The following is a 21,800-nucleotide window of genomic DNA, read 5'->3' on the forward strand; positions in this document are numbered from 1 at the left end:
CAGTATAATTGTTTCCAGCATCAATACGTTATGATTGGCCGATAAAATGGAATTCATGTATAATTAATTCATATATGAATATCAACAATAAAAAAGACATTTTAATGATTAATGATTAATCATGATTCTTTTTATCGCTCACTAATATCAAAGAATAGGCTATATGATCAGGGACGTACATGCGTCCCTGATATGATAAAGAAAAAACTTGGTGAATTTAACACTGAATGTACATTATTGCATTTGGAGAACACATTAGTTTTCTAAATTTGCTACAAACAAAATTAATGTTCGTTTGGCAGTCATGCATTTAACAGAATAATAAATGTTTTGCTTTTTAATAATACAGCTGACTAATTCCTAACAATAAAAGCATTATAATTATTTGCATTTTGGAAACGCATGCACTTCGCTGGGATGAAAATTTAATTCCTTCTAAACACACGATAATGCATTTGATTTAACACGTCGAAAATCTCCTGGCGGTCAAATTGTAAGAGGTGACCCCCAGGTGTTTCAAGGGATTTTCCACAGTGTCCACATGGAGATCACTTATGTCTTTCAGTTGTTGAATTTCCTCCATATCTTTTGTGACGTCATCCAGCATTTCCCTATGCTCTTGACAACTCCGGTTGAGTTTCAGTTTGTGGATGTCATGACGTAATGAGAGCAGCGTTCTCGCCAGGGCTTGGTCTTGCGACCTCATTGCTCGCTGAAATAAAAATAACAAACACGGGGGTTATACAAAAATCGTAAAGATAAACTTATCTGTGAATATATTACTTTGAAATTCGTCAAAATTGAGGTAGATTTTGCTTCGTTTTCTTAACGTCTAAGACATTATAAGGCCTTGTAGTGCAGTTGAAGTAAAGGATTCAAAACTGCTGAGAAAGGGCATTTCAATTGCAGAAAATGACCCAATATCTTTATACATGTACTTGTTGCTTCGTGTTATAAACCTTTAGAACTTTTCAGTCCAAAAATTTCAAAGGAGTAATTTGAAGCCTTCTATCACTCTAATGTATTTATAAATGTTTAAGTTTCAGTATTTAAAATACTCAAGCACATTTAATCTTCAGTTGGTTTGTTTACTTTTTGTGCTGTGCATCAGTGGTTCTCCATTCACTTTAAAAGATGTAAAGATTCTTATCTATGAATGTTTATGATCACGTTGAATCTTCAATTCGCCATGACAATCCATTATGAGTAACAAAACTTGTTTAACATGTTCTGTAAATTATGTGATTATGTATTTATTGTTGGTTTTATACATCTATTTTCGCAAAATTAATTCATTTTCAAATGAATTTTGGGACACAATTTCTTAAAATCAAATTATAACAATTTTTAAAATCAAATTATATATAAAAGGAGATAAAAGTGCATGATGTTGAAATGAAAAAAATAGTAACTTGTTTGAGAATATATTTCCCTATGTTTAAAAATTTGACATTTTTTTTTTACAATGCATGTATTTTTTTAGGTCGACATGAAAAATGCTAATGAAGCAAACACTCCAGATTATAAAGAAATGGAATACGGTATTTGATACATGGACGAGCTAATTGGTCTCTAGAGGTCTTCTTATGAAAGAAATCCCTCTCTGTCTATGGCTTTTAATAAAGGAAATAATCTAAATGCTTCCGCAATACACGAAATATTTGTGTTCATTTGATGTAATTATTCAGCATTGATAGGTATTATACATATGTAATTTTCTCAAACTATAAAATTCAATTAGCCTGGACGAATGTACTCGTATGATGCTTACCTTGTGTACAATTTTAAATCTGACAGAGAACTAACTACAGTCTATCGATTCTTTTCAGCGAGCTCTTTTGATTTTTAACACAAGTAGTAAGAAAGACAGATGGCTTCTAATGATAACATAGCGTTCACAATAGATCAACATTTTTAAAATTGGTGAAAATATTTCGTAAATTCCAAACCAAGACATTAAAAGTATGAGTTATTCTTAAAAATGATTTGAAAAGATAGTTTGTTAAACCATTGCAGGTGTACAATGAAACATATTTGGAAACAAGTCAACAATGCAGTAGTGTGAAGAACTTACTAATTCGTCTTTAATCCACACTAAGGCTTCATTTATTTTATGCTTTCTATCCTCAGTCAACACATCGTTACCATTGTGGTCAAAGTCCACTTTTAAGTCTGGCCTTGACCTCCGGCGAGGTCGGTCAAGATATTGTTCCTTCCATTCCACAATGCTCGACCTTCTGGTTGCCAGCCGTAGTCTATTGGCTGTCACCTTCAAGTGCGCTAGATCCGTCTCACTTCCGCTTCTCGATGACGTCACAGAAGACACATCGTCATTATCACTAGCTTGATTTGAATCATCACAACACGTGACAGTGATGGACGGCAGAATGAGATCTTTTTCTTCGTCATTGTTGTTGGATTCATCGATGACGGACAGAGAAGGACGCCTATATTCTTTCATTGGAGAGGAATGTTCCAGTCTTCCTTCACTGATGTCTGTATTCAATGGTGGCACATGTAACATTGATATTCATTTGTTGGCGATTCCATTGATATCTTTGGAATTCATAATTTGATTTATTTCCTTTTTATCAAGATTCTTCACAGTAAAGGCGGTGAACGTCTTCTAAAATTTAAAGCTTTTTGGGGAACTTCTCCTGATCTGTACTTGCTACAAAAATTAGAAATAGAAAATTAAATATTATTTACAATTCCTCTTTTTCCTAAACAAGCAAAATGATTTTCTGAAATAGACAAGATAGCGCGACAAATTTGGAGCATTAAATTACTTTTGAAATCCTTTTATATCCTCCAATTATAGGAATTTGTTAAGTCATTTAAACATTCAATCAACCTGTGAATTGATGTTCGAACAAATGTCACAAAAGATTATGTTACAGAACACAATAAAGGTAACCAGGCTATCTACATTCCGCTGTGGTCCATGAACTGCGATTTAAATCGCTCAGTTAAAGACAATGAGGAATAAATAACAACAATGTCAGTGGGGTTAAACTAATTGGCTACATAATGGTGATTATAATAGGTTCTCTCTTTTGGAAAAATTACGACTTCGTGCCCTGCATACTTTGATGTGACAGCATCTAATTGGGTTAACCTGCCTCGCTTCCTCGTCCCCACGACTTTGATTTTACTTTAATTATGCAATGTACAATTTCCATTACCTGTCCGTTTCTTATCAAATGCATCATGTTACCTGTATCTCGAAAGATTTGTTCGTGTTATCTTGTATGTTTAGTTGGATCTCAAAATACGACATTTGTGAACAGGTACGCAATGTCTGACTGAAGAGTTATGTAACCAAGAAAAAAAGTTTGTCTGAATTTTAAACGCTCTGTTCAATCCTTCTATACTTTACGTAAGCTTCAATAAGTTAAAGCTTATGTTAATTACATTAGGATTCCAGTGTTTCTAATCTTTCAGTAAGTAAATTGGTAAAAATAGGATTATCTCTTCTTCTTTTTTTTTTTATCTCGACCGTTATTAATTACTCAGCCCCCTAATCCCTTGCTGTTTAATTTAACGAACTCTAAATATGCGTATAATAATTATTCAACAATTTTTAAAAGCGTCGTTCCTTAAATAAGGACAAATTACAATGGATAGCAATAAATGTAAAAAATGACTCTGATCTTTTGCCACCCATTCTATAGTGTTCGCCAAGAGAGACTCAAAAATAATTACCGGTTTAATTACAAAACCACTGTAATTCAATAGTCCAGGTGTCGGTAAAAATGAAAGATTGGGAGAAAAAAACTGAAGTGTTTGTTAAAAACTTACAAGACATACCATGTTTACATTGGGGACGAGAAGTAATTAAAAAGAAGAATGAAAGAAAGCGTGTGTTCTCTCCCGGAGTTAACTAGATCTGCGTATTGCAATGGCATTAACAAAACATTCAGTCTGGTGCATACTTGTACAGGTAAAAACATCCATAGAAAGCTCGACCAAGGTCTGGATTTGGAAGAATAATGCTAAGATACAGTGTTAGAATTAAATTCAATGCATCATTGTAATCATCTGATTTTTTAGTGGAATTTAGACCTTGTCTGAAAATGCACCCTAGTAATTACGATGATAAGGGACTATTGACTGATAGAAAAAAATGTAGGGTTTAATTTAAGTGATTTTAAAAAAATCATCTTATGACCTTTTATACACAATAAGATCGATAAATATTCTATAAAATGATACATATTGCAATTTACTTCTCCGATTTATACATTTTTTCTCGTTTAGAGTAAAGATGATGAACGTTGAACCCTAATAATTCAGGATATATAATAAATTATTTTTTTTTAAATTAAAAACTTAAAAAACTAATTTTAATCATGATATGTTCAAAATTTTATAATATCAATTACCTTTTAGTAACACCTGAAACAAATAGAATCTGAATAAAAATAAATCAAATGAAAGAAAATAAATGTACCTTCTTGGATAAAACAAAAGTGTCCACAATTGCAATTTTCCTTAAGATCAGACCAACTTAAGAATCAGAGAGCAAACTCATAAAGAAGTCAAGCACTCGACGTCGTACAAATACTCCTTTTAAAGGACCTCTAAAGTGTATTTATATTTCGTGTTGGATGTAAATATTTTAAACCGTCCAATAGGATTATCATTAAATTCTGCGAAGAATAAGTTCATTCATTCTTCGACAGCGAGCTGACAATTTACCTCGTTAAGATCACCAGAGGAAATTGACAAGGTTGACACAATTTATTGTTAATTATGTGGTTGCTTGTCAGCGGTCATCTGAAATGGTTACAGTTCGGCTTAAAATAACTTGAAAATTGATTCATGCATACTCTTTTTTTTTTATAAACGGGGATAAGACACGCTCCTTTTGAAGTTTTTTCTCGTTTCTTCTGATCACGGCTACAGTAATACACAAGTCTATATCAGGCAGACAATATTCCTCCTAAATTACACTAGCATGCTAAAAATTTCAGAAATTTAGACGCACGGACTTTGATGGATATATGCATAATATTTATGTTACAAGATATATGATACTTTTTTTCCTATCCAAATCGCTGACCATTTAATTTATAGAAAGAGAATAAACATATAAAACATAGGAAAAAACCCAAAATACACAGTCTTTTCTATTCACGTAACAGTTGAAAAGAAGACGAAGTGCATGTGCATCACAGAAAGAGGACCAATAGTACAACCTGTGAATTTAAGAAACTTAATAAAATAAGATAACCTCGTAATAAAATAAGATAACCTCGTAATAAAATCAGATAACCTTTTAATAAAATAAGATTCGTTCCCACCCTTTCAAATTGCCACAAGTATTGATGTCAGAAAAGGACGTAACTAAATAGGCAGCTAGACTGCTTGCCGCTCTTTTACCTTATTGTGTATATATATATATACGATTGTATACTTAAACAATGAAATGTTACTTGAATCAAAATTAATGTCATGAGTCCATCCATCCATCCATCTATCCATACATCCATTGTTTCAAAACAAAGTATATACCAGCGATGTGTACTCGAACGTATAAACTACACTTTTCAAGTCCGTCGAAAATTCTTCTTTCACATACATATGTTGCTATATCATGTGAAATTGGAATATGATAAATTATATAATCATGTCTTCAGTAAAGTTAAAAACATTCGTTATTTAAGCCATCTTAAGTACAATAATAGTCGTATGTGATGAAAATTGTCGACAACAAATTTCACCCAAACGTTCAAATATTTATTCATTCATTCATCGTACCTGTAATTTTGTCGTACCATAGGTAGATTGTATCTCAGAAAGCCCTGGGGTCATTGTTTGTTAATATCAGCATGTGGGTAGGTAAGTACAACACCATCGCATCTATCTAATATATCCAGTGTATACAACACCCCCAGTAATGACAACAGACACACAAAGCATTCATTACCAGCGACAACAATGCATGAGGACCAAATGAACTCAATGTAATAGTAGAGAAATTACAAACATTTAGTGGTTTCGATTTAAATGACGAAATGATTATATATATTTTATTTTAAAAAATAGATATAGTTTATATATACTTGCAGCAGTTAAATAAAAGTAATGAAATATATTTTTGAGAAGATTTACATGTATTTGCATTTTATATGGATTTTTAAAAGCTTTGAGCTAATAGAATACGGTTGACGTCCTTGAGATAAAGTGTGCGTTTAGGCACTAGGAACATTTTCTAAACCGACTAAAGGATATTTTACAAAATATACAGGAAATTTGTTTACCTTTGCTAGCATGTACCAACTATTAAGACCTCGTGCTGCTTGAAGAGAACGGAATACCCCAATAAAATCATCGCCACCTCTCCCACATATATTATAACTAGGATGTTTAAGATAAGCCCTGTATTCTTCGGATGCATCGAGCGTAAAATCTTTGATAAACTGTTACAGACCCGCGGTCGTGTCACCTTAACATTTATCTATCGACACAAATTAGCGAGCTAATGCTTATCGACATGCCAAGAGACTTATCACCTTGTTTATTGATTTTAATGTGGATTATGTAAAACATAATTGCCTCAAATATGTCCCTGCAAGGTGTTGTCACCTGCACACGTGCCAATGGTTGCAATGTTTGCACATGCCTCGGCCACAGAGATTAAGAGCTCATGATTATGGACACACAGAGCAATGTAATGATGACAAACGTACAATTAAAATTAAATCCTGGGTACTTGCACGTCTAACAGGCCCCCAAGGGACTATATGTTTAACAGTTTAACAGTTTATTTTCTTTTTTATCTCTTTGGTTATTATTTACAACTAGAGAATATAACAGCAATATACAACAATTTACATTGTATAACGTGAGTAGAGAAAATAAACATTCAACATTAAAATGAAGCAATATATAGTTCTTATTAAATGTGACAAAGTGAAACATGCGTGGATATGAAAGTTATTTTAACTCAGTAAACATAAATATACGTGCCATTTTAACTATGTGAAAATAACTTAACTATACAAAGCCAATGTATGAGGACAGCACAGATATTTCACAAAACTAGTTTATATACTGATCATTATACAAGGAGAGGATCTACATAGGCTATGCCTGTTGTTCAATCCTATTCAATTTATTCAACAAAATATGTACAAATTACATTCTGATTATGAAAATATATCAACAAAAAACGATGGTATTGAAGATAAGGTCATATACTTATTATAACTATACCTACCTTATATCAAATGATTAACAATGAAGAGATGATGAAAAATCATAAATCATAAATCGCAGATAAATGTAGTCGACTTATTGTAAATTAACAATTCCCTCATTTCACATAATGTAGGTCGAGCATCAAAATACTGAATGCGTAATCCTGTAGTGAAATAGCAAGATCCTCAATGTGAGAAAATGATGCTATTTACTGGACCATGGGCTCAAAAATCTTCAGAAAAGGGGTGATTTTGTGTAATCACAATGAAAATCGTGAAGGCAAAACTCGTGCTGCGTCGTTGAAATGTAAATTAATGTTTTTGAAATCCGTTTATACAATTTGACAAAAAACCCTTTTTTAATGAAAAACGTTGTATGGCATGACACATCGCTTTATTTGTACGACAAGATTTTTTATGGAGATCTAGCATTTTTAACAAACCATTAGAGGGTTTTGCATTGATATTTTACACACCCTTCGTTTCAACGTTAGGCTAGTGTTGTAATACTACTGTACGGTATCATTTACCGCCATCTTATGTAAATAAGTTTTTTAAGTAAATCAAAGTCCATTAAAAAAATAAACGATATTAACCATTTCTAATTATCATTTAATATTATCAAATATCTATGAATAATAGTATTTGATTTTATTCATGTAATTCATGATACATTTTCATGCACATCAAGTAATGTTTTGAATCTAATCTAGATTATTGGAAATTATAGTTCTCATCCGTTATTTGTCAACAAATAATACTTACTGGTTACAAAGCGCTATTTTTCAGTTCAAATATCACAAACAGTTTTTACAGTAGCAATAACAATTGTAAGGTCCTTTGACTCAATGCATGCACGGCATCATTTCAGAGATTCCAGAAGCTATTCTTATATTCGAAATGAAAATGGAATTGTTAATGTGAAGTTGATCACTGTCAAGCAAAGAAAGAAAGACCAGATTGAACAGAATGGTCAGTCGGTATTGTTAGTGAAACAAAGGGCAATAATAAAACATTCTAAATATATTTTGTAACACAAGTCTTTGAATATTTTGTTTAAAAACGCTGAAGTTGTGAAATAAGGAATGTTATTTCACCGTGCATTGTAGATACCCGTAAATACATGTAGTGAGGAATTTTTAAATTTTAGAACTTTTGTAATCATGATTGTCTAATAGCTCATGTAGTTTTGTAGTGGTAAGAAATGCTTTATATGCTTAAGAGAAACTTGAATCCAGGTTCATAAAGATATGTAATATTTTAAAGAAGTAATATCGATGTAAAGCGTAAAAAGATTATACTAAAAATAAATGAATGAGTCAGTTTTCCTTGAAACTAAATGATACTTCTCATATGCATATTTTTTGCTCGTTTTCTATAATTTATGCTGTAGCTTTCACATTATAAACTTCAAGTACATATCAATGATATGTATTTATGAAATTAATTGAATCCAATTGATTGTATTTTTTCTCTTCTAATCACCAGTTGACATAACAGGAAATAACGTTTGTAACATAAATGTGGTGTATTTTTGATAAGTTGACTCAGGTGACCTATTGCTATCCGTTTTCGTCCGTCGTCGTTCGTCGTGCGACGTGCGTCATGCGTCGTGCGTTAACAATTTTACATTTTTAACTTCTTCTTAAAAACTAAAAGGCTGATTGTTACCATTTTTTGTGAGAGGCATCTCTATGGTAAGAGGAATCTAAATTGTGAAATTTATTGCTCTACCACCCCCGGGGCGCCACATGTGGGGCCAAATATGCAAAAAAAAAAAGAAGCCACATTTTCAAAAATCTCCTTCTCTACTCCCACACATGTGAGGAGAACACTGCTTGCATAGTTATGATGTCCATGGGGCCCTCTACCAAAATTGTGAAATTCATGACCCCTGGGTCAGGGGTTCTGGCTCTAGGGTGGGGCCAATATGGCCATATAGTAAAAATGTATTAAATCTTAGAAATTCTTCTCTACTCCCATATATTTTTGTTAAAAACTAAATGCATGATAATGATGTCCATGAGGCCCTCTACTAAAATTGTGAAATTCATGACCCCTGTGTCCGGGGTTCAGGCTCTACGGTGGTTGCAATATGGCCATGTAGTAAAAATGTATTAAATCTTAGAAAATCTTCTTCCCTACTCCCATATATATTTGTTAAATACTAAATGCCTGGTTATAATATCCATGAAGCCCTCTACCAAAATTGTGAAATTCATGACCCCTTTGTTAGGTGTTCAGGCTCTAGGGTGGGGCCAATATGGCCATATAGTAAAAATGTTTTAAATCTTAAAAAATCTTCTTCTCTACTCCCACACATGTGGGCAAAAAACTGAATACATTGTTATGATGTCCACTTACTCCTCTACCAAAATTGTGATATTCATGGCCCCTGGGTCAGGGGCTCAGGACATGGGGGGGGGGGGGGGGCAAAATGGCAATATAGTGTTAATACATATATAGTGTTTAAAAATTTTCTTCTCTATTCTCACACATTTGTATAAAAACTGACTTATAATTATGTCTACCAGGAAGTCCTCTACTGAAATTTTAATTTTCATGTCCCCTGGAATATGGGTTTTGACTCTAGGGCAGGGCCAAAATGGATTTGTTAATGCATATAATGTTAAAAAATTATCTTCTTTACTCCCACACACCTGAAAGGAAAACTGAATTCATGATTTCGTATACCAGATCTTTAAGTTTTTGCCAAAATTATAGGTTTCACAGTTCTTTTTGAAAGATTTCAGGCAGGGAGGTGGTCGTCATTACAAATTTATAATTTCCAGAATGAAACCTTATTAATTAAAAGCATATATGAGACTCCTCGACAAGTTTGTGTAGGGGTTATTTGCTACTCAGGTGACCGTTAAGGCCAATTGGCCTCTTGTTATTTTATATGTTCGATAATAAATCAATCAAAATTAATATTCAAATGTCGACAAAAATACATTTATCAATGTTTCGGGAATCAATTAAGATCAACTTGTGAATTAATGAAGCAATAGAAGTTTTATATATAGAATTAGAAAAGTGTTAATTGAATTTTATGACAAAGACCACGCTTTCTCTTCAAAACAATTATATAGTAATTTGCATAAGACGAACTCAGTTGATAGCGACATGTACCTCAGTTCAACTTAATAGATACCTATACAATAACGATTAAGTAGCGTTCAGTACGGATGCTTAACATAGTCGTTCGTTTAAACATGTTAATTAATGAATGATGGTCGGTCATAGGACAAAAACCACACTCATGAAGAAATAAGAACTAAAACTAAACACGATAATTTACTCAATTACATTGTAGCACGACAATATCGAACGTTAAAGTAGTCCGAGTATCGCACTACGTCATAATACGGATTTTACAATATTGGTTCGACTTTTACAAAGCGTTTTAGATACCCGGTATTGATTTTGCTCTACATCGCTGTTGTAAACAATGGCAATAATAAGCGATTAGAACGGTAATATAATATATTCTATGAGAGATAGAAATGATTAATGTGGAGAAACTCGATTGTGTTAAAGTAAAATGAAAAACGAAGTTTCTGATTAACCAGGATCTCAGGTATGCTTATATCTTCTTTGTTTTGATGCCCCCCCCCCCTCCGAAATTTTCTTTTTCTTTTACTAAAACCGGTTTAAATTAAGAGACAGACGCTATTTCGAATTTAATCATTCGTCAATTAATTAATGTTTAAATGATATCTAACATTGTTGACAGATCTAGGCAGAAAACTGTGGCAAAATGTGATTTTTACGGATTTTTTCGTCAGGGTCTACTTGGTTTAGAGCTTATAGCGTGAAAAGTAATCCGTCAACATATAATTTATTTTACCAAATCTTTGTTCTACGATGTCAATCTATAGAATAAACACCATGAATTAAAGTTTGAGTCCATAAAATAGTAAAAAAATTACCAAACGCGATACTAGCATTGCATTTTTTGTATTCTATTTTGATACATCAGGTCCATAAAGCGTACTTACTTACAAAAATTTGCGCAAAATTATTGATGAGATATGGCTTAAATAAATATTTATACTCTATTTTGTATGTTCAGTTCTAATTTTCCCAAAATTGGTAACTATTTTTAGGAAAAACGGACGTCTGGCAAATTTCATAATTGTCAATAATTTTCGCAAGGGGGTACACCCGTCTGAGAGGTGATAACAAACAAACTAGCATGTAAACATGCATATTTTCTTTTGTATATGTATTGCTAGAATGTATATTTATCATTTAAAGCTAAGCTTTTAATGATTGAGCCCATTCAGTGCCGAGTATAGGACTACCTTAACTCTAAAGATTGTTGAGATACAAATGTTTCAAGTTTCTTAAAAGTTTGGATTATAGATGCCGCTTTCTTCTCTTGTATATTCTTGATACTCAAAATCCGACGCCTGTCTTTACAATTATTTATATAAAAAAGAATTTCTTACTTTCAAAGATCACAATACTGGTTAATTAATTGTGGCTTTCTTTTTGAAATATGTCAAATATAACATGAATAACATTTTAGTATATGAAAAGTTTATTATGATAAACATTGTCATAACGTACATGCTTTAGCAGTGCATTAGCTATGCAAAACAAAGGAAAAATGTCTCGAGATAAGATTAATGTTATTAAAATACTTGAATAACTTACATTATAATGATGTTGGTACAAGAAAAAAGCATTTGTTCTATAATGTTACTGAATTCATTTGTCAAGAAGATAAATGTTGTGAACATAAACAAAGGTATATAAAAGGTACAGTGTACTTATTTGTGTATCAATGCACAACCATGTTAATAGATGTATTATACATGCACAACAGTGGTTAAAGAGCCGTGTCCTCCCCCGTCAAGAATTCAAAATAGATAGCTTTACTTGTAAATTATATATATATTTCTTATTTTTCAGAGCATCCTTATATTAAGTTTTAAAGAGAATAATACTTAAGTGTATATATTAATGATGTTTTGAGAACACTATACTTGTTTTACTTTTTCATCATTATCATAAAAAAACAAAGGTAACAGCCTGTACGGAGCTTCAAGAAAGCAAGGTTTAAGAAATAGACACTGTAAAGTGTGAAAAAAAACTGTCATATAAAAGTGGCTTCTAAATATACGTAGCTGTAAAAATAATTTATATAGTAGGGAGACTGTTGAAGATAATTCACGCTCAGACATGCTAACAAAACTGTCAGTACATCTTGAAATTAAAATAGAAATGGAAAAAGATAGAAGATACAGTGTGATAGCTGAAAAAAGGGAGACTCAAGTTAAAGCTTAAATGAATCTTAAACAAACGATCTTGGATGCATGAATCTACCTTGTTAATTTGCACATATCTGCCCCCCCCCCCCCCCCCAACATGGAAAATAAATTATGCTTACATGCAACATTCAGAAAAGTATGTTAACATACAAGATAGTTTATTACGTTTGCATGCAACAAAACTGTTTAGAAAGTCTATTTGCTATTGAAAAATGAATTGAATAATGACAGTATCTGACATCACACTTGCAAGAAGCAACATTTTATGAGCAAGCCACTTACAAATGTGAACGTGCGAGTTAATTTTGTTGTCCTAATGCATGGTATTAAAAAGGTGCATAAAAACAATCCACAAAGCTACATACACATCTCATTAGCATTAATTACATTTAAGATGCTAGTCCATATAATCACCAGCAATATTCTGAGACACATATGGACATTATGGAATTCCAACGGACGCTCAATGCAGCTTTTTGAAAGCACAAATCTTGAGAAATGTAACTTATCATCACCATATAAGATCTGACTAAGTCTATCGACGATAAAAGCCAGTCGGATGTTATTCTTTAGATATTTCTAAGGCATTTGACCAAGTTCCCCACACCAGACTGATGCACAAACTACATCAGCTGGATCAGTGGCCTCCTACACGACCGTACACAGGCAGTGATCCTAGAAAATAGGAGACCAGACACAGCTTCAGTACAATTAGGAGTCCCTCAAGGACGAGTTCTAGGTCTAACACCAACTACTTTCTTCCTACTCTACATCAACAACCTACCCCATTAAATTACCCACGGGTCCTCCGTCTGCTGATAGCTGACGGCTGTGTCCAGTAAAAACGTGAAAACACGCCTGATGACACGGTCCTGCTCCAAAAGATATGGACTGGCTCATAAAATTTAATCCACAGAAGTGCCAATTTCTTCATGTTCATCTATTAAAAACATGCACCCATACAGCATCCATTTTCATCGTCTTGGATAAAGTGGAATCAGGAAAACATATTTTGGTGTAAACAAACACTGTGGTAAGGTAAGCTAGAACTTCCAGAAAAACTAGGTAATAAAGAAAGCTAACAACACTTTTTACAGAGAAACATCAGCAAATGTACTGTGCTATAAAAAAGTGTTCGACCGTGCATAAATGTAATATCCCAGCATAGTATTGGATCCTCATACAGTCAATGACATACAAAAAACTGAAAACGGTACAGCGAAGAGTGGCTATGTTTGTCATTGGGGATTTACAACGCGCCAGCAGTATCAACAAAAGCTGTAAAGGTCGACCCTACTAGAAAGACGATTTGCGGGCAGAGTGATGAAAAAATGGCAATAGCAAACCGTGAATCAAAATCCATAAAACGAAATACAAATTTAAAGCAGAGCAACACAGACCTCCAAATAAACAAAAAATTGGGAAATGTCATAATAGGTAGAAAACGAAATGTTAATGATTTGGTACATGTATGTCTGTGATTGTCAAAATACAAACCTTGAGCCAACACGGACCTCCAATACATTTGAGGTAGATCAGGTGCCTAGGAGGAGTAGGCATCCTCTGCTGACCGGTCACACCCGCCGTGTGCTCTTTGTCGTAATCGTGATATAATATTCCGCATAATAAAGGATCTGGTTCCTTTTGCCTAATATCAACAGGAGCATCATTAAGGGGGAATAACCAGCGGTTCTCGAGACAGACACATACAAACGTTACTTCTTCCCAGAGACCATGTGACCATGGAACAATCTACAACCATCTCTGGTAGCCTGCAACTTAATAAACACCTTGAAGAGCGAGTTGCACGACATCATATTTCAATAGATTCCAATGTGTGATTTTAATTTTCATATTGCCAACAGGTTCTTACATGCACATGAAAAAAGATGATTTGCTGGTACCTCGCACAAGTTCGATAACACACCAGAAGAAGAAGAAGATGATGATTTACGAAAAAGATGTATGAAACATACATGTAACAGAGATAATTGTTTAAACTTACGATTTTTTCTAGTTAACATGCAAGATAAGACCATTAACATGCGACTTATTTGCTTCTTTATGCGATTACTATGATTACCTGCAGCTTATTAGAATGAATAAGTCGCATGTCAACTTAGTTATCTCGCAAAAAACATAAATATTGCATATTAAATGATTGCACGATGACATTAAAATTCGCGAATCAGTATATTTTTTTTTCATGTTGACCTAAACTTCTTGCATGTTAAAATAGTTAACTTGCATGTTTACATGATTGAATTGATCCATTTTTGAACAATTTTAGAAAAAGACTGGTAACTTGCTTGGTGACATTTATGTCGCATTATTATTTTGCCTGTTGACATAATCTGTCATGCACGGAGAGGAAGAATATGCCAACTTAAGTAGGCTTTTATCGTTGCCAAACGTATTCAATATCATTTTATAAGAGCGACTTGTTATGTTATTGTTTAATAAAAATTTCTGAAGCATTGCCTTGAAAGCTTAATACATAGCAAGACATACATTTAAAAAATCAATAGAAATACAAAATCTGATATCAAAATGTAATGTTTTGATATCCTAGCCCATTATTTATAATCAGTTGCTGATAAACTTAATAAAGAAGGAATATATTAGAACTTAAAATGCAAAGATATTTAAATCTTCAGAACTTATTTAATATTCGATGATGAGTTGTCGTTCGTTTGTTTTTTGAACAATGTTTGAGGACGTAAATTGCTGAGTTTACATATATGAATTTTGATAAGATACTTGATCTTTTAGTTTTTGATTTACCGGGATGGGATTTTTGTGGCTTCTCGGGGATGATTTGCATAAACATGGTATTAAATCATTAATCGTTTACAGTGTTTTCAATGAAGAATAACCAGTTAAGAAATATTACACATGTGTTCAAATAATATTGCACGGAAATTGTTCGTGATAAGCAAGAGCGCGATAGGAATAAAAAAGAAGAAAACCTCATTTATTTGAAACCGTAACAAGTGTAAACCACAAATTTTGAATTTCGTTACTTCAATACTCGTTTATAATTTCCAATTTTAAAATTAAAGTGTGATAATGAAAAGTTTGCAAAAAAGATTAATTTATTTTATTTGTAAGTAAACTTAATCAATTTAAATTTTTGCACAATAGAATAACAAATTATATGAATATTCTTTAAATTATCATATAATAATTGTACCCGAATTTAACTTATCTTTGTAGATGAAAGAAAAAAAAACCTCTTATATTTTATTTTATATCAATGTCCTGTAAAATATTTTCACTGTTTTACCTAATTAATGGGTAATGGCTCACAAAGATTGTCATTATAATATATTTGTACAAACACTGTATTATAACGATGATTCTATATTATAAGACTAAATAGAGATATAAATAAAAATATTAGACTGACCAAATTAAATGATCAATTATTGTTAGTCATAAATACACTTTGTCTCTGTGGCTCATTCATTCACATCTATAATCCGTTTGTTAAATGTTTGATATTATTTTGATTCAGTACCATGTTATAAGGAGTCTATATAGTGAACAAATTTCCCATAAGATCTGCCTTACAATTTCATAAATAATCTACATGTATCTAGCCTTAGTAGCACTGTCATTTATAATAAGAAAATGTCCACATATTTTAGGATTAAAATTTTAATGTTTATTAATATTTGTTTAGATTTCTTCTTCTAAAGAAATTATAAAGTCGAATTTCTTGAACTTTTCGTCTATGAAGTTCATAATTATGTGTTTACATGTGCGTGCCTTTATCATTATGTGTTGTTCTAAAAATTATGTGCTTGTTTTAATCTGTTAAATCTAAATATCGAATGTTTGTCCCTTAATATCAATTTAAATTCAGCATCATTTATTTTAAATAGACTTCAGTTAACAGAAACATCTTTTAAAGAAAGAATACTGTGTTTTTAAGAGACAGCTCCTACTGTTATTCACCTTTTATTTTGTTTAGAGAGTCCATTGAACTGCAAAAGGTGGTCATATTTCAGAAGTTTATCATTAGTCGTTTCCAATACTGCATACATGTCTTAATGGAATTTAATGGAACATTAATTCAAACCTATCGTATTTATATTAATTTGCCATGAAATATGTTCAAAACAAGCAACTAGCAATCACCAATGGCATATTGAACAGAAGCATGCATGTAAAATATCCTTTTACAATCATTTGAGTCAATTTCAAATATTTGACAATACTAACTATCTATATTTGGATTGCAGTTAGCAAATCACTCATTAGTAGTTTTTGTACGAATTGAAATGTTTTATCAGTTATATTTCTTGATTAAAAAATAATATCTTAATATTATATGAAGCAACATTTATAGTGAAATTTTTACTTATAGAATATATTTTCATGTTCACCAAATTTTGAATGTTGTCATCAATATAATGATTCTAATCAATAACATAACTTTAACAGGCTATGGATTAAACTTATGTTTTGACAAATTTTAAAATTATCAGAAATCTTTTTTATAACCTAGATAGTTCTCTCTTAATGATATATATATATATATATATATATATATATATATATATATATATATATATATATATATATATATATATATATATATATATATATATATATATATATATATAATCATGAAATGTTAGAGACGACGCTTGATTTATTCAACTTCAAAAAGGAGATGTCTGTTTAAAAAATCTACATTCGTACAGTTTTCTTCAGCTCCTTAAAAAATGTGATACACAAGTTTTCTTATTTCGATTATCGGGTACAAAGTATTCGTTAACACTTAAAGAGTGCATGCATGCAGTTTGTATATTCAAGAGAGAAACATTTCAAGCACCAGTGATAAAAATTTCCTGTGTAATATGCACTTTTGTGTGCAATTAACTAAATCGTACAAAAAATATTTGGAATTTTTACCACCCCTCCCCTGAACTGAATAAAATTACTTTTAAATGACTTTCCAATTTGATATCGATCTTTTGATCTCTGCACTTGTAGTTGGCCTTTAATCTGGCACTGTAAAAATTTGGAAAAGGTATTTAAAAATTCAAAATATTGTTCAAAGTGTTTGAAAATATTAAGTTAAAGTACTTTATCATTATTTTAACATAAATTGTTTTAAGATATTGAACCACGAAAATAATAGATAATTATACCTCTTGGAATGTACTAATCTTAAAAATTGAGTTGCACAAATATTCATAAAATGCTAACTGGCTACATTTATCATTGTTGCATGAAATTCGATGTACTCGTAGAAATAATGCTATGTCATGTATGGAAATATCTTGCCAGTCTGTTGGATATGTGATAATGTTTAAAGTCTAAGATTTATATACACGTATTAACTTTATGTATGTAATGCATTTATTACTTAAACAGCAGTGATAGTCTTCCACAAGAATGTTTATAGTTCTTCATCAAAATTTTATGATTCACATTTTGATTAATTATACTAATGTTATCAACAAAGCATCGATACTTTTATAGAGATGCAACTTAGAAATGATTAACTCGATTATTTATCTTTTAAGATTTAAAAAAAATATTTTTATCTATTTTTTGAATCAACAATAATTCTTTAATGAACCCAGGAAACCTCAGTATACAGGCAAAAGTGGCTAGAATAATTTGCATTAATTTACTTCCTATACGAAAACCATGTAACATTTATGTGAATTTTGCATGTTTTTAAATGATTTTGACACAAATATTTCATCGCATGAATCATGTGAAAAATAGTTTTCATGAAAGTTGAACGAATACCCTAATATGTCCATCCGAGTTTGTCAGACCGCCGCATGGTGGCGTGGGCCAAGAATACAGCACCTGCTTATATGGTAAACAAAAATAAACAGATGAAGTATCCTTGATCCAAGTTCTTATGACCTGGAGCTATAATCCTGCAGCTACTCTAGGAAATTCAGTTATTTTTGTTAGCTTGTTTGTTGGAGTGTACTTTAAAAAAGAAAATGACAAATTAATGTCACATAAAAAGTTATGTTTAAAACTTTAAAAAAAATTTCAGTTTTACCTCTTGTCAATTAAAAAAAAATGCACCTAACTTGCTGCTAGGTCTAAAATTGAAAGTGCATGTGATAATGATCAAAACAATTCAGCTGTTACATGCTTTACGTAATCCATTAATCCATTGTTTTTATTTAATCATTGATGATATCGATATTTTCTTTAGTTTACAAAACACTTTCTCCACCTAGAATATACTAGGACTTTGTCATTTGTTGTTGAACACATAATTACTAATTTTATAACAGGCCAGGACATATTATTCTAAAAGATGAATCGTATATTTATTTAAAAATCGATTTGATTATACAATGAACAGTACATATAGTTACATGTAGTTAAAGTAGATCCAGTGTTCTGTGACGTCACACTTTTTCTGTAAAAGTTTGAATTCTTTAAAAATTGTGCAAGATAGTTTTATTTATTTTATGTGAATATAATCACATGGATGTAATTAGAATTATTGGTAGTTTAAAGATATTTTCGCACTTAATTTTATACTAAATTTCCAAGTTTTTATATATTTTATCTATGCAAAGGGGAAATAACTCTTTTTCTGACTTTTCTCTCAGTTGTTATCTAAATGCTATAGTTTTTCTTATTCCAACGATTAATTTTAAAATATTTTTGTAATTTTAGTTTTCTGATAAAGTTGACATTAAAATTAAACAAGAAAAACAAATTTCTGCCTACAAGATTTTACTTTTAACAGAAAAAAAAATACATTTTTCTAATGCTAAAATATGCTTTAGTTTATGTTTATCTGGCATCTCAAAAAGTGTGATGACATGTATATTTTTTCTAACAATTGATGACATTAAGTCTATTAAGTCGAAATCAGTTCGGTTTTTCAACTTTCCTCAGAGAATTTTACGAGTATGGAGCTACCTTAAGTTTTATTTAGTTCAAGTTTAAAGACATAGGTTCGGGAACAGTCGGACCTATCTCACTTGATTATTTTTCATTTCAAAACACACAAACGGAATATTGATCGAACAGAAAAAGTTAAAAATTGAATGATTTTAGCGATATCACTGTAAAAAAATCTTAAGAAACATTACTAAGAGGTTTTTTTTGTATAAGATAAAATCATTGGAATAAACACTATCATACAAATGACAATTATAATTGAACAGTCTGTGAACAGTCTCATTGCATCATCATCTGTATGAAGTGAACTTAATTTTAAATGCTGAATAGCAGGCGCTTTTGGATGGGGTGAAAAAGTTATATAAAGTATCCAACAATTAAACTAATAAATCAAACTAGATGCTTCGATAAAGCATTTTTGAAATAGAATAATTTCTTGAATGCATTAGCTTGTACATGTAAGCATACTGTAAAAATTGCAATATTTAGGAAAGCCTGAGAACAATGCATAGGACTAAACCGTTTTGTAAGAGGTTTCTAGGGCATGCCACAGTCCTGATAAACTTCGTGAACAAGACTGCATGCATATATTTGACAAATTAGTGACATAATATTTGTATGATATTTGATTCATTCTTATAACAAATGTGAAATGATACAATTTTGATTGAAATACATGTACATAGACTTGTCTTTATTGACAGAAAAATTTCAATAAGAAACATAAAACGTATTCTTATTCAATATAAATTCATATCAAAACATGTATTTTACATAGTTTACAAATACACGACATCGTCTATGAACAGATAGTTATATAAATGTAAAGATAAAACAGTAGAGAGATAAAGTAGAAAATGAAGGTGGTACATACATATGTATACATATATACAGCTACATACACAAGAGTAATTATAGATCATGTACGTAGTTTTTCACTCTCCTGGCTGTAAAACTTTAACTGTTGTGTGATTGTTCTTTTTCAAAAAACTGCAAAAAAGACGTATTGCATTTTTCAACATACATGTATCTTAGATGTCTAAATGGGATATTATTGTTGATATGGAATAACTATACCTTTTTTTTTCTTGGCCGTATTTATCGTATGACTTTTTAAAATAATGACAGGAAAGAGAAAATATCATAAAAAGGCTGTACTGTTCACCATCGTGTTTTGCTTTACTTACAAAAAAGTCCGATAGTGGTTTTAAGTGTTTGATTTTAAAAATCAAATACAAGATCAAATACACCTTTTACAACAACTTAATACTTAACGTAATCATTTTGACACCCATTGCCATAAATGACGACAAGTGCAACAATTACAATCTAATCGTTTATGATGGGGATCATATCCTTGAAAATCGTATATGTGTACTTTCAACAGTAACCATTCAGAGGGTTTTTGCGAAAAATTTAGTATTCTATACGCTGAAAAATAGTTTTATATACAAAAAGTGTTGAACCAACCACATTAACAAAATTGAAGAGCACACCGCCATAGCGATTATCTCAACAGCGGTACATACGGGCACCATCCAGTGTATTGTACTGACGTAATCACAACAACCCGACGAATCAGAAGAACCGGAGGACAAGCTTCCCTCTGAGAAATAAAAGAAATAAAAGTTTTCCAATGCAAGGGATGTAGTGTTATATTAAGGTTAAATTTTGTTTTTAAAGAGTACTTCAGCAAAGCCAAATAACGAGAAAAAAAACATGATTGTCAGAGAAATATACAATTAAAACTAAATGTACCACAACAATACTGAAAAAATATAAATTATCTTTCTTTTCTTTTACTTTCGGCAAAAAGTTTTTTTTTTGGAAAAAGCTAATGCCAAATATCGAATCTGAAGCTTACAAAATAATATTATTTATTATCATGAGAATGAATGTCAATAAAGTCCTTTACGTATTTAGAGACGTTGACCAGAACATTTACAATTTTTAATGTTAAAAAAAAAATCTTTTTTGGATGGAATGAAGTATCTCTCTCTCTCTCTCTCTCTCTCTCTCTCTCTCTCTCTCTCTCTCTCTCTCTCTCTCTCTCTCTCTCTCTCTCTCTCTAACTTACCATTAATTGAAATTAAATTAAATGCAAATCCCAAGAAAACTAAAAATCCCTGTTGAGTATACATTCTTAGTATATGTGACATACGTTACATGTAAACTGTTTTCGTAGACACAATTTTTCATTTATGTAGAGAGTGAGATTGCAGATACATATCTTAAAATATTAAGATATTTCATTGGATAACGTCCAAATTGATGCGTCTCAGCGATTACTTTTTTTACAAACGCAGACTGGTTTAAACTTCTTATTTGAAGGCAAACAGTCACATTTAAATTTGTATGGAAATTCATTTACGTTGTACAATTCCATTAGGATTTCATAATGAACTGTTCATTT

General features: G+C 31.4%; 1 protein-coding gene and 1 long non-coding RNA gene across 5 annotated transcripts; both read right to left on the reverse strand.

Annotated features, from left to right (window-relative positions):
- Positions 1-108: 108 nt before the first annotated feature.
- On the reverse strand, positions 109-6,425 carry LOC105341864 (protein FAM167B). Of its 4 annotated transcripts, XM_011448616.4 has the most exons (4): positions 6,267-6,423; positions 5,764-5,869; positions 2,075-2,671; positions 109-712 (listed from the first exon to the last, which is right to left on the reverse strand). In XM_011448616.4, the coding sequence occupies exons 3-4, from the start codon at positions 2,522-2,524 to the stop codon at positions 461-463; spliced, it is 702 nt and encodes a 233-aa protein (XP_011446918.1). In that variant the 5' UTR covers positions 2,525-2,671; positions 5,764-5,869; positions 6,267-6,423; the 3' UTR covers positions 109-460. The 4 variants fall into 4 exon arrangements, with proteins under 4 accessions (XP_011446918.1, XP_011446920.1, XP_065941958.1 ...); XM_011448618.4 differs by lacking the exon at positions 5,764-5,869 and having other exon boundaries at positions 6,267-6,425; XM_066085886.1 differs by lacking the exons at positions 5,764-5,869; positions 6,267-6,423 and adding an exon at positions 5,439-5,592.
- A 13,765-nt stretch (positions 6,426-20,190) lies between these two features.
- Positions 20,191-21,553, reverse strand: LOC136275537 (uncharacterized). Its single transcript, XR_010714118.1, has 3 exons — positions 21,465-21,553; positions 20,858-20,993; positions 20,191-20,377 (listed from the first exon to the last, which is right to left on the reverse strand). It is a non-coding gene; the product is annotated as an uncharacterized lncRNA (long non-coding RNA).
- Positions 21,554-21,800: the final 247 nt, after the last annotated feature.

Source organism: Magallana gigas, chromosome 5, assembly GCF_963853765.1.
Source record: "Magallana gigas chromosome 5, xbMagGiga1.1, whole genome shotgun sequence".
Lineage (NCBI taxonomy): Eukaryota > Metazoa > Mollusca > Bivalvia > Ostreida > Ostreidae > Magallana > Magallana gigas.